Source organism: Manacus candei, unplaced genomic scaffold, assembly GCF_025592945.1.
Source record: "Manacus candei isolate 608988 ecotype Guabito, Panama unplaced genomic scaffold, ASM2559294v1 h1tg000052l, whole genome shotgun sequence".
NCBI classification, from domain to species: domain Eukaryota; kingdom Metazoa; phylum Chordata; class Aves; order Passeriformes; family Pipridae; genus Manacus; species Manacus candei.
In genome coordinates, this window is record NW_026138100.1 from 4,965,932 (window position 1) to 4,986,713 (window position 20,782).

General features: G+C 39.3%; 1 protein-coding gene across 6 annotated transcripts in view; it reads right to left on the bottom strand.

Moving 5' to 3' along the window:
* The window catches only part of MTHFD1L (methylenetetrahydrofolate dehydrogenase (NADP+ dependent) 1 like), a 148,792-nt gene that overhangs the window by 55,994 nt on the left and 72,016 nt on the right, over positions 1–20,782 (bottom strand). For all 6 annotated transcript variants that reach the window (XM_051801648.1, XM_051801650.1, XM_051801651.1 and 3 more), the window contains 4 exons: positions 10,565–10,704; positions 8,825–8,866; positions 7,693–7,793; positions 7,075–7,252 (listed from right to left, as the gene is read on the bottom strand). In XM_051801648.1, coding sequence (XP_051657608.1) covers positions 7,075–7,252; positions 7,693–7,793; positions 8,825–8,866; positions 10,565–10,704 — 461 coding nt within the window. The remainder of the gene's footprint in view (positions 1–7,074; positions 7,253–7,692; positions 7,794–8,824; positions 8,867–10,564; positions 10,705–20,782) is intronic.

Here is a 20,782-nt window from a genome sequence, read left to right on the forward strand (position 1 = left end):
TCAAGGCAGTGACATTTTTGTTTTTAAATTTTAACTTGCACATTCACTGAAAGCAATAAAAAAGAGTCACTGTTTGGCTAAGTGAAACAGTATGCAGACATCACTCACTCCTCTTCTTGGGAAGCTGCCAAATGAAAACATGATGGGAGTATGGCTGAAGGTGCTGTGTGGGGTGACAGAGTGCAGTGCTAAAACAATAGCTGACTCTGCACATTCAAACTCCTACTTCTAGCTTTTCCCTTGGATAAAATAAAAACACATTTATTAAAGTATCTGTATATTCTGGTTCCAGAAGATCTGTGGCTGACAAAAGGATTTCCAAGTCTTTAGCACTGCTCTTCCTTTGTTGGCACAGGACAACAGTTTGTTTTTTAATTTGTGGAAAAGTGTATTCAGTCAAGTTAAACAGTTTGTGAATCAACACCTAAGCCTGTGGCCTTAGAGATTTATTTTCCATTTCCCCAACTTTGAAACCCCAGCTGTGCCTAAGAAAATTGCTTTACACGAAGAATAGGGAAATAATGAAAACAAACATAAAAGTGCAGTGCCGTCAAGAGCCTATATCCACAAATAAAGAGATGGAGTGGAAGGAAGATAGCTTCCAATCCTAGAGCACCCAATTCAGTGAAAGAAGTGTCCAGACACCACTGAAATCTCTTTGACAGGAGTGAGAGGAATGGGTGGGACAGCCTTATGGAATTCCTCTTTAATGTGGCTTCACTGCTAGATGGCTTACTAGCAGTAGAGGGGAGGGGGAAAATAATTTAAAGATTAGCATACCCTGGAGGGCAGCACAGCCCACATTTCAAGATGAGAAATGATCTCCATCAATTATCAGGAAACGTTTCAGTGAGGAGCATACGTAATTTTATTTATTCCTATCCCAGTAATGCTTAAGGACTTTCCATTAGGTCCACATGTGACTGAACTCTATGCTGTATAAGAAAAACACAGAAGCTATTTGCCTCCTAGGCAAATGAGCAGAGGTATGTTGGGTTGATGTGACAGCAGACACAGGATGGTTTAACGACTTTGTGGTATTAGTGAAAGAAACAGAAAATACCCCTGACACCCCCCCTCCCCCCACGTCTCCCATTCAATCACTGCAACTGAAAAGATGACAAGTGTACAAATGATGAGAAACACTGTGCCCCAGGAGGTCAGCATCCTCAAACCCAGGCCCACATGAGCTCTTCTTGACTGTGCCTTCCTCTTCGAGCCTCTCCTCCTCTCCTAGTACATAGACCAAGGAGCCTTCTTCTCCACTGACAGGGCTCTTCCTCCTTCATTACTCACACCTCATTCTTGCTATTGGAGACCATGGCCAGAGGGTGGAAGAGAAAATAACGCACAGAACAGATCCCAGCAGTTTTTCCTTTATGCTACCCTCAGACCCCTCTGAGTGACCCATTGTCTGTGACAGCTAAAGCGAAGACTGGAAGAAATGAGACAAGCGACAGCCCACACCATACTGCCACAGCACAGCCAAGGCAGGGTTGTGCTTACCCACAGGGGTAGCCAAACTGTGGGCTCAGATGCTCCAGATTTGCCCAAGTTATTATTACGCTCCCAGCAGGGGAAGAAAAACACCAGTGCTGAGGTTGCTAACTGCTTGAATGCCTCCCTGAGAAGTGAAGCTACTCAACCTCATTCTCAGTGGACAGCCCCAAGCTGAGAAAGCTCGCCTTTGTTCTGCAGGGTGGGCCAGGCAATACGCTGCACTCATCCAAAATATTTATGCAATCAACTTTGACAGTACAACCTCAAAGTATTTTCATTTATCATGATATTACCTAAAGGCAGAGCACTGTCAAAAAAAGGTATCATCTGACAAACTCAGAAAACTGAAACAGCCCCTTTTCCTCCCTCCCATTTGCGACCTTTACACTCTTCAATTTAGCTTTCCAATACAGCATAAATCAGGGGACTTGAGTCTCTTCAATAATACTTGTCAGGTTACTGTGTCATTCTTTTAAGAGGACAAGGCTAACTTGTTGACCAGTCAGATATGCTGATCCTGCCTCATGCCATATACTTATCCTTCTCCGCTCTTCTATCTCCTGAGTGACAGCCCACTGCACTACAGCTGTCTTGCAGGAAGGGGCAATGTAACTCTTAAAAACCTGCCTTCTTTTTTCTGCTTTTTTCTGTTTCCTGCCCCAGGTTGAGGAGGGCTCCTGTTAGTCAAGGAAGAGTTCACCACAGAAGAAAAAAGAAGAAGACCAGGTTAGCGGAAGAAGGCAGGTTACTCAAAAGGCAAGAAACCCCTGGCCAAGAGTGGCCAGAGAAATTTGGGAATGGGATGCGTATGTTTCCATCCTCTCCTTTCCTCCCTCTAGTTATCTAAACTTACTTTTAATGGGTCAGTCAACTTTATTTTGAGTAATAGCTTTCTGCTGCAACTTAAAGACCCATACTTCAAGAAAAGTGAACCCAGAAGGGAAGTCAACAGTGATAAGAGGGTTGATATTTTGATATTTTCCATATGTAGCACGAATATATGTTAAAATAAACCACCACAGATTATTTCATAGAGAGTTCAGAAGGCCTTTAAAACAAACCTATCCTCCAAGCACTGAAGGGAAATACTCTTCAAGAAAACAACTCAACAGTAAATTGAGAGAGGTTATTGTGCAGAGGGGACAAAAATCCATACTAAACCCACACAATACTGTAGTATTTATTTCAATTACTGCCAGTAATCTTTTAAACTATGTTATAAACTCTGGAGCCTATCAGATCCTTGCTCCTGAACAACCCACCCCACCCTGTGCAATTCCTAATACCGTAAGCATTTCATGGTACACTGTATCTGTTTATGTCATTTTCTTACACTCCTACAGTGGCAATGGTGCTGTCTATACTTGTCAAAGGTCACATCTTGTACTCTGTCCATGAAATTACACTGGTACAGATATAGATTCCCAAAACCATATATAAGCTATTCTATTCTCATTTCAACTCCCAAAAAATATTTGTTCATCTAATATCAAATGTCAAACAAATCCTTGCTAGAATCAAGACCAAAAAAAATACAAACTACAAGCATGAGTCACTTGATAAAAAAAAAAATCTTGCCTACTTAGAGAAATAAATAAAGAGAACCTGAAAAGCTATCTAAAAATGGGACTATAGAATGTGTCACAAAGCTAAACCCAAGGAAATCTAAACAGACCAAAATAGATGCTTCAAGGAATATAGTTAGCACAGTCTTAAAAGTAGAGTAGCTTGCTATGATACTGAACAGGACAGCTTGGCAGAGCCTGAGTCCTGAACTGACACAACTGTGTTGCGCCCAATGTCTAAAATTGCTCATTCAGTTCATGCTTGGGTATCAAAGAAATGGTATAAATGTATAACCATACTTCAGGATTCAGAAACCTATTGAACAGATTTTATGTTCAGAAACAGTACTTAACGGATCTAGAAAATACTTTCTTGTTCTTCTCATATTACACACATTTATAAACACCTTTCAAGGAAGCCCTTGTTTTCAGAGATACATTTGGAAATTACATAAAGCACTGGAGAGATGCATGCCATTTAGAAAAAAAAACAAAACAAAGAGAGTACACTTGGTCTGGACTATCCTTTAATTAAATCTCTGACTGTATGCTAATAAAATAGTTTACTGCAAACTTTATTCTAAGTAGTTAAAAAGGATATAAATCAGTTTTACATATAGGGGCTTTAAGGTTTTTTTTTTTCAAGCTGGGGTGATGCTTTCTAACAAAACATCAAATTATTGAATGAACCTGTTTTGGTTATAGTGGTCTGTACTGTTGGAAGTTGTTCTAATTATAGCCAGTTTTAGAAGCAAATTCTGATTTAGTTTTCCAGACAGGAAAACAAGGTGCATAGACATTAAAGGATTAAATGGAGATATAGTAAAAGGAAGAGTAATTTCATAAAGACAGACTAATACATGAATGACGTGGTAGTGGTTTTATACAGGATATTTCTCCTCTTTGACCTTCCAAAGGGGAAAGAAAACAGGAAAAAAGCCAACAACAGCTCAAATTCCATCAAACTTGAGGCAACCAGAATGTAATAGTATTCAAGTAACTGGACAAATCTAGCAGTTAGATGAGGGGTAGAATTATGTCCTTTCACTTACACACCCTTTAGACACAATGATGGGGGAAAGTCATCTGCCTGAATCCTGCTTTACTACCTCTTATCTTTCTTAAATTTCTTAATTTTACCCCTTTGAGCAGTAAAAATCATACCCCCCAAAAAAATCTTATTACAATCTTGATTAATATCTGGACAGGCTTATTTGGGTGAGGTGGCTTTCCTTCACTTCTCTGTGAGCCTAGTAACCAATTGACCTACATAATGTACAAGTGACAGCATTGCTGTTTCACTCTCCTACTCCAACTGCTTCATTCCCCATCCTTTGCACAGTAAGAATGAAACAGAAGCCTGAACTTTACTGTTTTTGTTGGTCTGAATTCACTTTCTTTACAGTATTTAAAAATCTTTATATGTTTTTGTAAAATCCCTTCAATATATTTTTGAGCCTTATAATACTTTTGTGAAGTTATGGTATATTAAGTTGATGTAAAGTTGTGATTCATTCCCTTTGTGCTTAAGATCATGCTGTCCATGCAACACAGCATGAAATGATGTGCCTGGGAAAGACATTAAAGTAGAAACCAATCTCATTTTCTTTAGACTTAGAGTCCATCCTTACCAATCCTTTTTACTCATTCATACCACAAGATTATAAGCTACACAGTATTTAGTAACATCAGAGCCTAAGGATGTGACTTGGCCAGTGCTAATGTCCTATCTCTGTAAGACAAGTGTTCAGTGGTTAAAACTATTGCATATATTTTTCAAAGAATTTTTTTCTCTGTGTTATTACGCAAGCTCAGTAAGAAGATGGCTTCATTTTTCAGAGCACCTCGGAAGAGACCAACTTAGAAAGGTAGATACATTGTTCATTTTTTAGCTGTAAAAAATTGCATGGACAAAATGCCTTGAGTAGATGCCGCAGCACTAATATTCCCAATGTATTTACCTCTATTCTGTCAAGGCACTGGTTAATATTGATAGAAGTTGTCTGGATTACAGACATTTTGAAAAACAGCAGGGGACATTTAAAGAAGAAATAAAATGGGTGCAATACATCCAGGGTACGTATCAAGGAGAAGAGAGAATGGAAGACAATAGTAGGGCATATCTACTTCAAGCTGAACTTTTTTCTGGAGAGAAGAATCAAAACAGGAACTTTCAGCCATTTAAAAGAATGAAACTGAGGTTCTTTTGTTAAAAAATATCATTCAGACATTTTCTAAAGAAACTTAAGCAGTACAGTCAATTAGGGCACAGGATCTGAAATCTAACAGCCCTTGTCAAATTGGCTACAAAGCCTCGAAACCAGAGAAGTCTGTTTGGCTGCCCAGATTTAAATCCACCCACATTTGGATAGCTAGGAAGGTCCTGAGAAATCATTTGTATAACCTTTTTGGCAATATGTCCCTCCAAGTGTTCTGCCACCACAGTGGTACTCAAGCATGGAGTTCCCAGGGGCCCAAGCAATATTTCTTTGCAAGTTACTCCTCTTGACAGGTCACAATGCTGCGATGTTACCTTCCAGACAACTGCAATAACAAAGTCTCCAAGACATGGAAGAAGAGTCACTATCTCCGGCAGACATAGGATTGAAACTTGGACTACACTATCATTTGTTAGGTTATCTAATGGCTAAGCAAGTTAGACACAAAGCCCCAGCAAGGATCAGAGGAACAATGATAGGTGGAGGAACCCTAGTAATATAATCAGTGGAAAAACCTAATCAGTGAAAATTAGAGTGCATTGAATTGCCTGTTTCCTATCCAAGGGGAAGATGAGACTACTGTCCTTGGTGTGAAATGCACCAAGGTGAGTCAATGGGGAGACTCTTTGATCAGAAAACTGTAAATGAAAGCAAGTGATTGCCTGCAGCAGCACATGACTCTATGGGATGTATGAACAAGCAGATTTTGGGACTGTGTAAACTTTAGGATGGGATTTTCAAAGGGGATCGTGGGAATGTGTAACGATTGTTTAGTAGAAGGAGTAAAGATGGGGAAAGGGAGTAATCAAGGTGGATCAAAAAGGAACAAGTGTGGGGAAAAAATGAGTGAAATGAGGAAGACGGCATCAGTTGGGTGTAAAGGTGTCTGCCTTGTCAGTAGTCTGACTAACTGAGCTCTGTGCTCGAGGACCACAATCTATGCTCTGTTCTCATTAAATCTGATTTCTGACTCCCTTCTGTGTAGGTGTGCTCTCTGCTCTAGATGTGTATGTATGAGCACTAGAGAGCAGGAGGAAAGGTCTGAGTGCCAGCAGCTGGAGTAAGCCATGAAACTCAGGGGCTTGTGGACTCTGGTGCCATCAGCTGGAGCAAGGCAAGGGCACTGGGAGCTGTTCCTGGGTAGACTGAGGATTTAAAGCCAACAGCAGCAGTGACCCACATATGTGTGCCATATTGTACTAGCAGACTCCAATCTGATCATCAGGAGAGAAGGAACAGGACTGGGTCACCTCTGCTCTTCAGGTTCATCTGAGAGCTGTGTTGTGTAGGAAGGTGCTGCTAAAGGCAATGCTTTTTCTCTGTGTTGACCTGGTTGGGCTGGGTAGACGTAGGATGAGCGAGGACATGCTACCTGTTACATCCTTCTCATACGGAGAGTGAATGCTTCAGGAAGCCACAATGTGGTGCAATACCCATCACTGTGAGACAGCAACTACATTGCATTTTAGCTGACAGGAAAAATACCATGACTGTGAGATCTTTGTGGAGAAGTCTCTCAATAATTTGTGAATGTTCCATCTGCATACATACTTTTACATTAAACATGGAAGCATCAGAAACATCATTCAGTGCAATAAAACAACAATCATTACCAGCAAGTATCCTGCTCTTTGATTAGACAAGCCACAGATTATTCTCTCCAGTTTTTGTGATTTTAAACCAAGGCAAGTTCCTTTCCAAGTATATTGGGTAACTGTTGCAATGCTCTTCTTGTTTTAAATCCAACTCTGATGCAGAATGCTTTCATTAAAAAAAAATAAAATTCTTACCTCCAAGTTGTAGAGATATTTGAAACTGTTTTTCTGATTGGCCGCCTTTTCCACAGCTTGAGCTAATTTTACTGCTCCTCTACCACCAGCTGACCAGTGATTGCAGGGTACAGCATCAAATGCTCCAGACTGCTTTGCAATCTTACACACCAGATCAACCTCAGCAGGAGAGTCGGTTCTGTCAGGCAAACAATTCCATCTCATTATTTTGTTTAATTAGTACTCTTTTATAACATTATAAACCTAGCCTTATTCCACCATCAGCAATTGTAAAGCAATATAGGAATTTTGCCATATACATAATGCATTTATACAGAGTATACGTATTTACATGTTGCAAGAAAACTCTTTGTGATTGTTATAGCTAATTAACTCTTTGTGATTGTTATAGCTAATTAACATGGAAGATTGCCAGTTCCATAATAGTATATTCTTTTTGTTGGTTTTAAAACCTTAAGAACAAGCTAAGGAGTTAAATATCTTTATATTCATTAAAAAAATGGAAATTTTTTAATAGCTTCTTTTCTTTATGCCAAAATTCATTAATTTAAAAACCAAGAAAAGAGAGAAGTTTAAGCAGTGTACTTACTCACAAAAGTAATCAAAGAATAGACTTACTTGAAGACATTTAGAGCAACCACAACAGGAACTCCAAAGAGCTGAGTAATTTGAATCTGTTTCTGTAGATTACAGCAGCCATCAGCTACCAGCTGGAGGTTCTGTGCAATTAAATAAAAATTAATGGAAACGGTAACATACATAAAGACTTCTCCAGCCAAAGAATTTTCAATAAATTAAAGTGAACAAAACAGTGTTGATCACGACAGTTGCAGGCAAGTGAAAAGCTCCCAGACAAAAGAATTTTTGCCCTTATTAATTCTTATTTCAACTAATAAGCAACAGACATATTTAAGTAACTATCAGTGTACAGAGTTTGTACATGAAACCATTGCTCTCTTCTGGGACACAAGAAGACGGTACAGCTGACGACTGGTTGCTTGTCATGACTGTGAAAGACCTGTTTGCAAAGTTTATAAAAACTACAGTAGTGGGGTGGGGATTGACATACAGATGTGTTAGATATATAGTTTAATCTATATACACATACATATCCCAGATGAAAGCACATTACTGGATTTCCTTATTTACTCTTTTACCTCACACTTTGTAGACCTTGTCTTAATTATAACAAAACACATATTCTTAGCTTCATACAAGCAGAAGACCGGAATTTGGCTACAGTGAAGTGACAAAGAAAACAAACCAGTAGAATTCACACTTGTTTGACGAGTGACATCCAAGCCCAAACGTGAAACACAGATTCAACTTGTTTAATGAATAGGTTATGCTATCATTAGTTTCAGGGAATGTCTATGACCCCTACACCACTCTGCTCTTTTCCTTCTATAAATGCCTGTATGCTGATCAATCTGAAAACTTAGTAGTTCCAGAAAAACTACTGAAAAAAGGTTATTTTTCAGCTAGTTCAGTTCCTCACTACAATCCATCATGCAGTCACACAAATAACACATCCAAGAGGGATAACAGAAAGGGGCTGAGGGAGGATGAGATGGCTTTACTTGTTGGTGGTGCCTATTTAAAGATGTTCACTGAATGTCAGCATTAGAGCGTGCTATTGTCAAATCTGAGGCTGCACACTATGCAGCCAGAGGAACAAGATTTTCCATATGCCACATTATTTTGTTCCTTTAAACAAACCCCTCCTAAGTTTTATAACCGTTCCTCTTACCTCTTCTGTGTATTCTTTCTTCAAGGGGGCACCAGCAGTTACCTGGGATAATAAACAAAGTCATCACAGATTGACACTTGTCATAACCCTAGAGGGTCTGCAATGCACTTTTGCCTACTTTCTATACTGCCAATTAACATATACATTGCACACAACATCATAGTCTGTCTGCAGCTTCTGTTTTATTTCACCAGTACATAAAGAATACCAACACTTCCTATTGTATTTGGGTAGTAAGATACAGGTAGTGACTTAGGAACTAATTGCAAAAGATGCAGTACAGGAGAGCTGATTGGATTTCATTCTACATATTGTTACAAGACACCAGCAGTACAAAGACAATGGACAGCAACCTCCAACAGCTGGTTGAACAAATAACAGCAACACAGATGACCAGAAGAGGAACATCATCTTTTAATGTCTTGCAATTGCTGCCTGGGGCAAGGAACTGCATGCAAGTAATTTACTTTGCTGGAAAGCACAAAGGTATACATGCAAAGAATATCACCAGAGTACTATATCTAGTCTTCAAGGACTACATACATCAATCCCAGGCACTGGACTTACTCATTTTTGTCTCTAGCATGGGTCCATTTTATAGTTAACCTCCCAGTAAAAGTATCTGGTACTCTACATGCCTCTGTGATGAATGCATCGCATTTGTAAACAAACAAAAGTTTTAAATTTCTAAAGACGCAACTCAGACAAAACCAGAAACAGTTATTAAGACATATTTAAGCCCTATTTTTGCTAGATTGAATGATAACACGTGTGACAATACACCTGCCTTGTAAGGAATGGAGGAATGTAATTAAAAATAAAGAAAAGGTGTATTGGAGTGGACTAAAATGACAGAAAGTCCTGTAATTATATCAACCTGAAAGACTGAAAAAGGATGGCTCAGCTTTAACTCTTAGAGATGTTTAGCTGTAAGGGAGACCATGCATTCCAAAATTTTGTGGCTGTGGAAACAGCTCTGGTATTTTCACCCAGTGAGACTGTTTCCCTGGCAGCATCACTCTCTAGCATGCTGCTGGGCAGATGAAAGTGTTTCCAGGAGTTAATTTCAGTTTCTGTCTACTCGGTTAGCAGAGTCTGATCTGACTGCACGATTGAGGAGCACTTCTACAACCAGTAATTGGTACAAGTCTCTTTGTGGCTTAAATAGCAAAAAAATGATACACTGGTGACTTTTGGTACACCAGAAAAAGATTTGCAAAATTTTATCAGTTACTTCAGCATCTCTGAGGAAATTAACCTGAACAAAATAAAAGGACAGAAGGGGTAATGGGTACCCATTACTGGAGTAAAAGAAATCTCAAAACCTTCACCAACAATGTTCTCTGTTTCCACTCACACACTACAACCCAAATTCATTCTCATTCCTCCTCAGCTGCCAAATTTCCCAGCCTATGACTACTTCGATGCACTTTAAAATGCTATTTCAAAAGGCAGGAAAAAGAATATAGATATTTATATCTTATAGCTTTTTTTTCATGTGAACAAACTTTCCTAGCTCAGCAAGATACAGTACTTCTTCAGAGCTCTTTCATCCCTCTTCTTTCATTTGTGCCTTTTTTGCATTAACTTTAGAGGTAACATCTATATAATGAGGTATCTCAGAAGGGTTATTTAAATATTAGCCCTTAGGCTACCCCAAATATTTCTTAAATCAAGATATTTTGCTTATTTCAAATATTAGCAACAATTTTATTTTCCAAGAAAGGTGCAAAAACTTACATTTGGCCCACCTCCATGCATCTTCAAAGCCCTCACTGTAGCAACAAGTACAACCACACTGGGAAACAAGCCAGATGCCCTGCATTTGATGTTGAAGAATTTCTCCATCCCAATGTCAGCACCAAAGCCAGCTTCAGTTACTGTTAAACATTAAAAAAACAAAACAAAACCACACATTAAACATGCTTTTGGTTAAACACTGGGGGATATTTCTACTTTAGCATACAGTGCACTTAAATATACACCAGTACTCAGTTTTGAATGAACTTTCAAATAGAGTTCTATTTACATTACAGAGTCTGATTAAAAACCTATTCCCAACTCAGAAATAAGTTCTCTTATTCTTGATATGTACAATATGTCATCAAAAGTAGTCACATGTGGGGAAAAAACTCAAGCAATCTAAATTAGTTTGAATCAAAGTATTTAAAAAAATCTAGTCCTCTAAAATCACTGTTTCTGTGCAACTACATTTAAAATGTTTGCAAATTCTCACAGATACAAGACTTTCCTATTTTAATTCTCCTCCTTCGACTTCACTAAAGATGTGTTTTCATCACAACTAATGGACATAAATTCTTCTAAGTTTGCAGAACTTCTGATCATCTCTCGCTTTTGTGGAGAGAATGTTTAATTATAAACACAAACCAGCAGTTACAGTCATAGTATTCAATACGCTGTTAAACAGTGAATTTAATAGTGGGCTTTTGCACCAAAGAAGGCAGACATGAATGTAACATGACTCAAGAGAAAAATCTGTCCAGAATTAGGATACACCTGGCAAAATATTTTTAGTGGAGCTACAAATAAAGAGAAGATCATCTGTATTAAATTGTATCAGTCTCTTCAGAGGGAATTTGCTCTGATTTGTCAAACGGCAATTATTTCAATTGCTTCTTTTAAAATCCAAATAATTTCTTTTTATTAGACAAACACAAGCACAAAGCAAATAAAAAAATTGAAGGGATTAAATCTCCCATTGGTTGAAAATTTGCCAATGTAACAATTTCCCACCAGAACACACTTAATGAGTTGGGCTCAATGCATGCCTCTGAAAGATGTGAAGGGACTTTCAGGCTGACAAACCAGGGTGGGAAAATACTTGCTCCAGAGGCTTCTCAACTTGGCTCCAAGCAGGGCCGGTAACGTGTTCTTATAACCCTCATAATCAACTTGTAAAAATCAGTAAATTCCCTTCTCTTTCCCTCTTGCCAGCAGTTTTGTCTCCCATGCTTCGGAGGGGAAGTGACCACAACAGCTGATTGAACATTTCAGGGTTGGAAACCTTCAGTAGGGTCAAGGAGGGGAGGTACAGATCTGCTCTGTTGCTGTGGCAGAAAGTATCTCTCTGTTGGCAGCCAATGCACTTTAGGAAGTCACAGCCTTTGGGCATTTGTCCTCACCCCAGCAGTCCTTTTCCACCTCTTCTTCATTTTGCACAGGCTTAAACAATTGCCTGTGTGGATCTGCTCTGAGGGAGGAAATGGCTGCTGGGGCTGGGAGAGGAAGCAAGTGTTAGCAAACAAGGAGGTGGGCATGCTGAGGGGGGCAGGGACCTCTTGAAATAGTAACATGGCAAGTATCATGATTAATATTCTCCTAAATCATTGTAATAAGTATATAATCTTTTTCCGAATAGCCCTGAGAAAAACAGACATAGCAAACATGGAACAAAAAAAAAAAAAAAGAGGTTTACACAAACACAGTAATTCATAGGAGCAAAGCTAATGTCAGGATAAGTCATATTAAAAGCAGAGCCAGAGATCACGTTTCTGCTTTCCAGTAACCCCTATTCTTCTTCTCCAATCTCTTATGTGGCACAGGGTGATTAATGAGAACTCTGAATCAGGAATATATAACCATGATCAATCCTTAATATAAACAAAAGATAAACTACCAAGTGCTTGAGAGGCTGGGAAAATAATTTGTCTCTTCCAGAGACTGCCAGCGTATATACATAGCAGTCTACTAACATTTCCAAACAAAGTTTCCAGGGAGTTAATCCATTTCATGCCAAGCCTTTTCAAGGGTCAATTTTCCTTAGAGAAAGGGGGATTGCAAGTCTGCCTTTCAGTGGGAGAAAAGCAGAGACGTCAGCCTTCCAGTAAATACAGCAACTGCTCACACAGTACTTCATGGTTCTCTCGAGGGGGTACAAGCCACCCTTTGGACAGTGTAGGCAGTCAGGGCAAATGGTCAGGAGAGCTGTGCAGGGGGCCACCTATCTGAGCAGCTGTGCATATTCGTCTGTTCTCTGCAATGCTTTCCTTTGATAGGGAGGGCAAAATGTGCATTTGCCTAAAAAATCCCAAATACTGTATTGACATCTGAAAAGCTAACACAACACCATTTTCCAGAGTGTGTGCTACAACATGGGGAATGGAATTTTTTCACTGGAAGCAGAGGAAAGGGAGACGTCAGTGCTTTCTCCAGTGTGCGGAAGGAAACAGGATGTAGTAGAAAAGCTGTCTGGATGAAAGTTGTAACTCCATTTTATTTCCTCCAAGGAATAGTAAGAAGGCAGAATAATATGCCAAGCTATTATAATTTAAAATCTTTGTGCTGAAACACTTGATACAATTACTTTCAGATTGTTTCCTGCTTTCAAATGAAAGCACCAATGAAAAACACAGACTATGAATAGGAAGTTTCAAGCTAATCTACATTTAGAGATCATGAGATAAACCAGTTAATCACTTTAAATGTAACAACACAAATTGGGCCATTTATTTTGGTTATGATTTCTCATATATACTTTGTCAACACATTACAATTATAGATTACAGGTTACCTGACATAGGTTTTGAGTAACAAACATTTACTTAAGCAGTCGTGTACCTCAACTGAAGAAAAGTTTATAACACAACCACTGCTACCTGCGTACACAGTTTTTGCCCAGCTTCAGCTCCCCTCCATGGATGTCTGTTTATCCTGTCCCCTGTCAAGCAGCCTTTTTCCACCCCTATGAATCATGGCTACCTGGGCTGCTGCCCTGCAAGCAGGTAGGAGCTTTGTAATAGATATCAGCATGATGTTAACTGCTTGCTTTCATCTCCCAGGCACAAACAGAGTTCTAAAGCAGTTCTAATAAAAGTAAAGAGGTAACTGATTTGCCTTCAGCGAGCTCACAGAAGACACACAGGTATTTGCACTGCCAGCCTAAGAACACAACCCCATGGCAAACATATGCAGACTCAGATCAGGGATATTACGCTTGCAGGTCCTGCTTTGCATTCTGAATCCCCTTTTTGCACCTACAGGACTCGACGATGATCTGGACGAGTTCTAAAAGATTATTTTCTGTATGTAATTTTCAGTAAATAGGGCTCTTGGGATTCTCTCACTGTGTGGTGATACAAAGGGCAAAACCTAATTCTACAAATACTCTGCTGTTTGATTTTATACTTCAATTTTAGAGCCCAAGTATCATAAGGAACACTGGAAATGAAGTTTAAAAATTAAAGTTTCATGTATCAGCAGTGCACTCCCATTACATTACTTTTAATAGTGGGCCATAGGTTAAACCTAGCAATTAATAAACACATCTATATCAGAAGTAAACTGCACCAAAATGATCCAATAAGGTCAAATAATTTGTTTGCATAAAACTTGCACGCAGGGTGACCAAAAGCTAGCATGTTCTAACACATCAGGGTAACCGCAGAATCTTGTTTCAAAACAGTAGGCAAAACACAACAGACAATTACTATAAGTCTTTCTACAGATCACTGACATAACATCTACTTCACTCACTCCTGCTACAAAATCATCAATAGTTTTCACTCAGAGCTGAACCCAAAATATCAAAATTAGGTACAAAAGGGAAAGGAAAAGCCCATAAATATTAAATTAGGCAATAGAGACAAGTCTGTCGGGTGGTGTAAAGACAGAACTCTTCACTGGAGTTTGTAATTCCACTTCAGGTGAGTGAACAAAGCACTCTGATGGTTTTGTTTCTTGTTTATAATTATCACAATCTCCTTCATGTAATTACTGCCTTGCCAAGCACATCTGGGAACCACCTACACATGACAATAGCTTAAATAGACAGTGTCATGGTTTAAGCAGATAATCAGATTTCATCATCATTCTTAATAAAAATGTAATTTTTCTCCCTCTAAAAATACATCTATCATGCTGAAGCTGCATAAAGTGGTTCCACATTAGTCTCACATTTACATAGTGCTTGAAAGCCTTACAGAAAGTGATGTTTAGAATATTTCTTAAAAAGCTATTTCACCCACAATTGAACTTTGTGTATACTGAGGGTAATTTCTAGTGAAAGTAGCTTCTCCCTAGTCAGCCCTTTCTATCAACAAATCAATGTCAAAATAAAACATTCGTACTATGAAAGGCCAAGTCAGATGCAAAGCTTTAGGACACAAATTGTGAGCCTGGATTCCTGAACAATGTAAAAGGAAATGGAAAATCTGAGCTGCAAGTTGCCATTTACTCCCCACATGTAAACATCTCTGTTCTGGTGCAGCTGTCTGCTGGTAAACTCAGGAAAAGAAGAGTTCAAAGTCACAGAAGCACATGAACTGTGAACCTGGAGCTGGAGGCATGCTAGCTGTAAAGTACTGATACATTCTTATTTAAGGGAAAAATATCAAGGTGCAAAACTGCCAAAATAAACTAGGACGATCAGTGATTTTTCTAACAGGATATCATATTTTTGTTAGTATAGCTAGGGATGAATAAGCCAGATGTTTGTCCATTCTGACTCTGGCAATTATTTGAGTGAACTTTCATTATTATGACTGATTCTGGAATGTAACAGATACTTTTTTCCCCCTTTTCTTCCTCCCATCCCCCCCCCCCCCCCACCTCCTAACAGAGGGAGTTTTCCTGTTCATTTTTCTTTTGACGCATTTTCAGATGTCAAAAAACTGGTAGCAGGAAACTCTCTGCTACCACTGTTGGACACGAAGTCCAGTAGAAAATGACACATGAATAGGTTAAGGCTGAACATTTTTCATGCCATGAAGAAAATACTTTGCACTGGTTATCAAAGTTTTACATTGTTGTTCTGAGGTGTAGAAGAAAAGGTAATTGGAAAAATATTTGCTGCTTAGTTTAACAGACCATAAGCTAATTGGAGGTAATATGTACTTTTCACCTTTTGCTAAAGAAAGGTGCCAGGGCAGTATGTGCCCTGCAGAGGTCTGGGTACTGGAGATTTTTGATTGTTGACCATCAATCCACACTTTTGATTAAACCAGCAGATATGGCAGTCCTGGCTTCTTAAGACAAAAGGTTCACACATTTAATGGGTTTTCTTCCACAAGAAGTTCTGACCAAAATAAACTTTATTCTCAGAAAGCAGATTATATGACATTATGTTCCACAGCAGATTGCTATTCACTTGAGACTCTCTGAGTAGAAGAGTCTCCAAACATGGACAGAGAGCAGCCCACCTGCACAAGCATCCCCAGAGAAATATGCTATAAATGAGGTTTCTGGTTCCACTTGCACACCCTCCAAGCTGCAGTACTGAAGGTCTACAGCTTGCAACCTCTCCTAATATAAATTTCTTTGGAGGAAAAAAAAGTCTCCTGGAAATTTTCAGCTTCTTCACAAAAACAAAATGTCAGCTGAAGACAAAGATTTACATCCAAGTACCCTGCCATCATAACCCATGACAGCAGCAGTCAATTCACACCACCTTCCTTCAAAGGAGACTTACCTCCTTTGGCCAAGAGTCTCAGGCCTCCACTGACAGTCACTGCCTCCTGGCAGCAAGGGCTGCACAGGAAACTAGGCTCCCAGGAATACACTTAAATTAAGCGCTCATTCCCTTGGGACCCCATAACAAGCTATTTCAATCTTTTGCTTGGAAACATTTATTTTTCCATAAGGGATTAATTTTAACACTGAAATGCAGAGCAGCTTTAAATGAAAAACTGAAGTTCACCGCATAACCTCTCACAGTTACTCACTTTAAATACCAGTTGCTGCTAACTTTCCAAGAGCATCTCATACATTAAACGAAAGAAAAGGCACAATGACTCATACAGATTATTCCCAGACTATAGACAAAAAAACTAGCAGAGAGTTCATTTATGTAGTACAAGCCGGACAGGGGAAGAAAACCCTTAAATCTCAATTCTCTGACAATTAAGGATACAATTCCTCTTTGTGGGTGTTAAAGGCCTGTTTATATATATATGTATGCTGAAGATGCTGGATTTTAAATTCAGGGTGGGAATCAAACTGAAAACTCCAGGAGCTGACAGGGATAGCACTGTGTGACAGAAAGCATGCTCTGCACATCTCCACAGCTCTGCTTGTCTCCTCATCTTGAACATATACAGAAGTGCAGCTGCAGTGATTCTTGCCTACAAAGCACCAATTTAGGGCATGGTTTTACACTGTGTCTGAATCAAATGAGCACCCTGCCTTGCTGAAGGGCTAATTCTTGTTCATAAGTCTTCCACCTTTCTCTTCTGCTCCTTCCCTGCTGCCCAGACTTCCTGCAGGTTTTGGCATTCATCTAATTGGAAGGTAAACTGTTGGAATCTGCTAAACAGAAAACAAACACACACAAAAACTCAGGAAAAAAAATAATTTTTTTTCCACTGGGCTATATTTGAATCAGCTGAAGTAAGACCAGACAAGTCTTCCTTACAAGTCTGAACATGTTCAAACAAGCAGCAAAAGCAAGGGAAGGAAGGAAGACGCATTTCAAAAGTGGAAAACTTAATTCATCCCTAGCCACCTTGTCAAACCATACTCCAATACTTTGAATGTAAAATTTGACATTTTCTTGCAGCTCGCTAGTAATGAACTCATTATTTAGATTTATTGCTAGAGATTTAAAAACCTGAAGATGTTCTTACAAGCCACAAACAAGTCATTCTAATAGAAATGAAGTGAGCTGTATGTGGCTTCATGGGTTACATGTTTCTTTGAATCCCTCTGCTAAGCCTGCAGGGTTTTACAGTCACTTTCTCTTAACTTCTGTGTCCTAGACTCATGTAAAGATCCATAGCTCGTAAGCTAAGTGGTGGGTCCTGACATGAATTGCAATGCATAGTTGAACATACTAACCAAATATATACTTTTGTAACCTCCTTCTGTCACAATATTAACTAGAAAAATTCAAACAAAAGAACCATGAATTTTAGATTGCATCCTTTCACCATTCATAGCACATCTCCTTTTGAGGTAACAGAGTATCATTTGCTCATAAGACAGATGACCAATCACATTTTTTAAATGGAGCACAATTAATGGCACAGGAATAAGGCAATTTCGTTACATACTTAAAAGATCATCATGGCCTTTGGCAAAAGAATTATTAATCTTCTGCTGATTACAAAATTAAAACCTCACCAGTTTTTTATTTAGAGTTGTGTGGAAGGAATAATTAACAGCATCACTGATGGATCTTTATTTAAGGCCATTCCCCTACAATTCTGCAACTGAAAAGAGTAGATTAATTTATGGTACCCACAGTATTACCCTAAGGGCTTAAAATAAATCTCATCACACTTAAACTATGTTTCTCTCTGTGTATCTCACTACCAGACTTTCATTTACTTTCACTTTTAAACAATCTAGTTGGCTGAAGCTCCTGCCACAAGTACACCTCCCATTGAAGTGAAAGTGCTTTCTGTTGAGCTCTCAGTTTTTGGGTCCTCCTACACCCCCCTTAAAAAAAAAAAAGGACTTTAAACATGCTTTGAGAAATTATGTTACAAGCATCTGGAAAACACTAAGTTCAAGAGGCAGGCAGAGAGCCTGAAAATTTCTTCCCTAGTAAAGTTCTAACCACTTCATCAAATGGTCAGGAAGTAACAACTGCTTTAGCAACAATATTGCACTGTTTTGTAAAAAAAGGAAAGAAGGAAGGCAAAAGATCTTATTCTTGAGACAAAACATCACTTCAGTATATGCCCTGGAAGATGACATACTTTCTAAAGAGCAGTAGAAATACAATGAGGAAATCAGTGATCATACTGCTAGTGAATGATGAATACAGAATTTTTTGCAGCCATACAAGCTACCATCACAGCCTATCACAACTCAGAGACAAAATCTGTTTAACCCACCACCACCACCGCCTGCTGGGCTGTGAGCATTCATGCACTCCTGCATGCCTTCAGATGGGAATGGCTGTGAGAGGCCATGAGGTCAGGAAAACACCTTGCCAACCACACACGCTTCTCCTTGTTCTCATCACAAAACAAAAGCATCTGTGCACGGACAGCAGAAGAGTAGTGCTGGCTGAGGCTGCGGGCGGATGCCACACAACAAAGAGCCGCCTGCTGAATTGTGATGATCAATGCTCCTGTCACTTGGCGCAATCACCCGAAGCACGCCAGGCACAGAGTCATCAATCACTGAAGTGTAAGCCTACCCCACAATGCATGCAACTATTCGCCCTGGGCTGCAGTCCTGTTAAAACTCCCCCCTCGCTCTTTACCGAGGCACATGCTTTGAGAAGCATTCTCCGCCTTGCCCTTGCCCTTCTAAAATCCTAGGGAATACTTGCTTGTTATGATAATGATTTTGCCCATGACTTAGGTACTGCCTTTTCAGTGTAGACATGTGGTGAATCCCTCTCCTAGGAGGACAAACAGGTTCTGGTTTTCTCTCATTCCACTTAGTCTTTGCTAGGAGACAGAATGCCTTCCTTTCATGATTGGTCTGGGAGAGGACACCAACACTGTTCTTGACAAAAGTACTGAGCCATGTTTTAGAAATACATGGGAAAGGGTATCTCCTGTTACATATCCCCAGGAAGAAGAGTATTTCCCTGCACTAGCAGTTTGTAGTGATGGCCCACGGAAAAATCTGATGCAAAGGCCGTAAATTACTCTACAAGACCATCCCAAGGGCTTATCTGGAGAGGTCTGTGAGAGTGGAAATTACACTACACAGAGTGTAATATGTTTATCAAATGCATACAAAATTTAAGATATCAATAAACAGGAAGAGAGACAGAAAACACTGGGTACTGTTAGTAGTATTTTGGAATAGACAGGAAAAAATGCCTAGTGGTGAGAACATGCAGCATAAGCCACAGAAGATCCAGAGGAGGAAAAAATGCCTAGTGGTGAGAACATGCAGCATAAGCCACAGAAGATCCAGAGGAGGAAAAAATGCCTAGTGGTGAGAACATGCAGCATAAGCCACGAAAGAGCAGAGGAGGGTAAAAGATGCAGGTATGTAAAGCCCACTGTGCTGTACAGACTTTGTGAAATAGCTCATGCATGTGGAAATGCATCAGAAGCAACTTTGGAAATCATAGAAGCTTTTCAGATGTAGGCATTAGCTTAGTTGTAATCATCTATACTTTTAAAATAAACTGTACAAAGCTGGTATTTGAACTGTTACTCAAAGTGTAAGATTGATGGCTTGTGTCAAACTTATTCATATGTATTTATTTATTTCCCTATAATTTTTGGATAAGGAAAAAGAGCTCAACTGGTAAAAAATGGTGTGGAAAATAACTGTCTGTTGGACTGTATATGTGTCATGTGTAACCTATCTTACAGAAAGAATTACAGACTAAGGAGAGAGAAGGTACTAAGGACACACACCAACAAATCACACATAGAGAAGGATTTGCCTACAGGAACTTCCCGATTAAGAACACAATCAAAACCAAAGTCAAATCAAACCATAATTCTGCTAGTTTATAAGAAAAATCCTTTCAGCTGTTCATGGATAGACCAATTCTTTAATGTCTATTGTGAATTTCTTCACTTAAACGCAATTTATGTAATCAAGGCAACAGAATTGCCATTGCAAACTACTCATTACCATTTCTGAAATATTTCTACATTATTAGTTGATCCCTCTTTACTACAGATTATAAATTATTAATTCTTTTTTCATAATTGCCCATCATCTTGTCATCTCAGCTACTCTATCATCCTTAGCCCTCCCCCACATTTTTGTGATTTCTCACTCCTCGTGCAGTGAAGAACACCAAACCATACACTGAATTCCTAATGGGCTCCAGGAAAAGCTGAGCCTGCAACCACTGATTTATGAAGCTGTTACTCACTCTCTTGGGAGCTCTGAGATGCAGTAGACGGAGGCAGCACATAGATGCTGTGTCCTCATGCATGTAAAGCATCTGCTCTGTCCCTGAAGCTTCATTCCCACTCAGAGCTTGCAGCCAGAGCTAAGCTGAAGATACATTACAAATATGTGCCTTATTACTGCAGGAAGCACAGTTGAAGAGTTCGAGATTGTCAGGTTCAG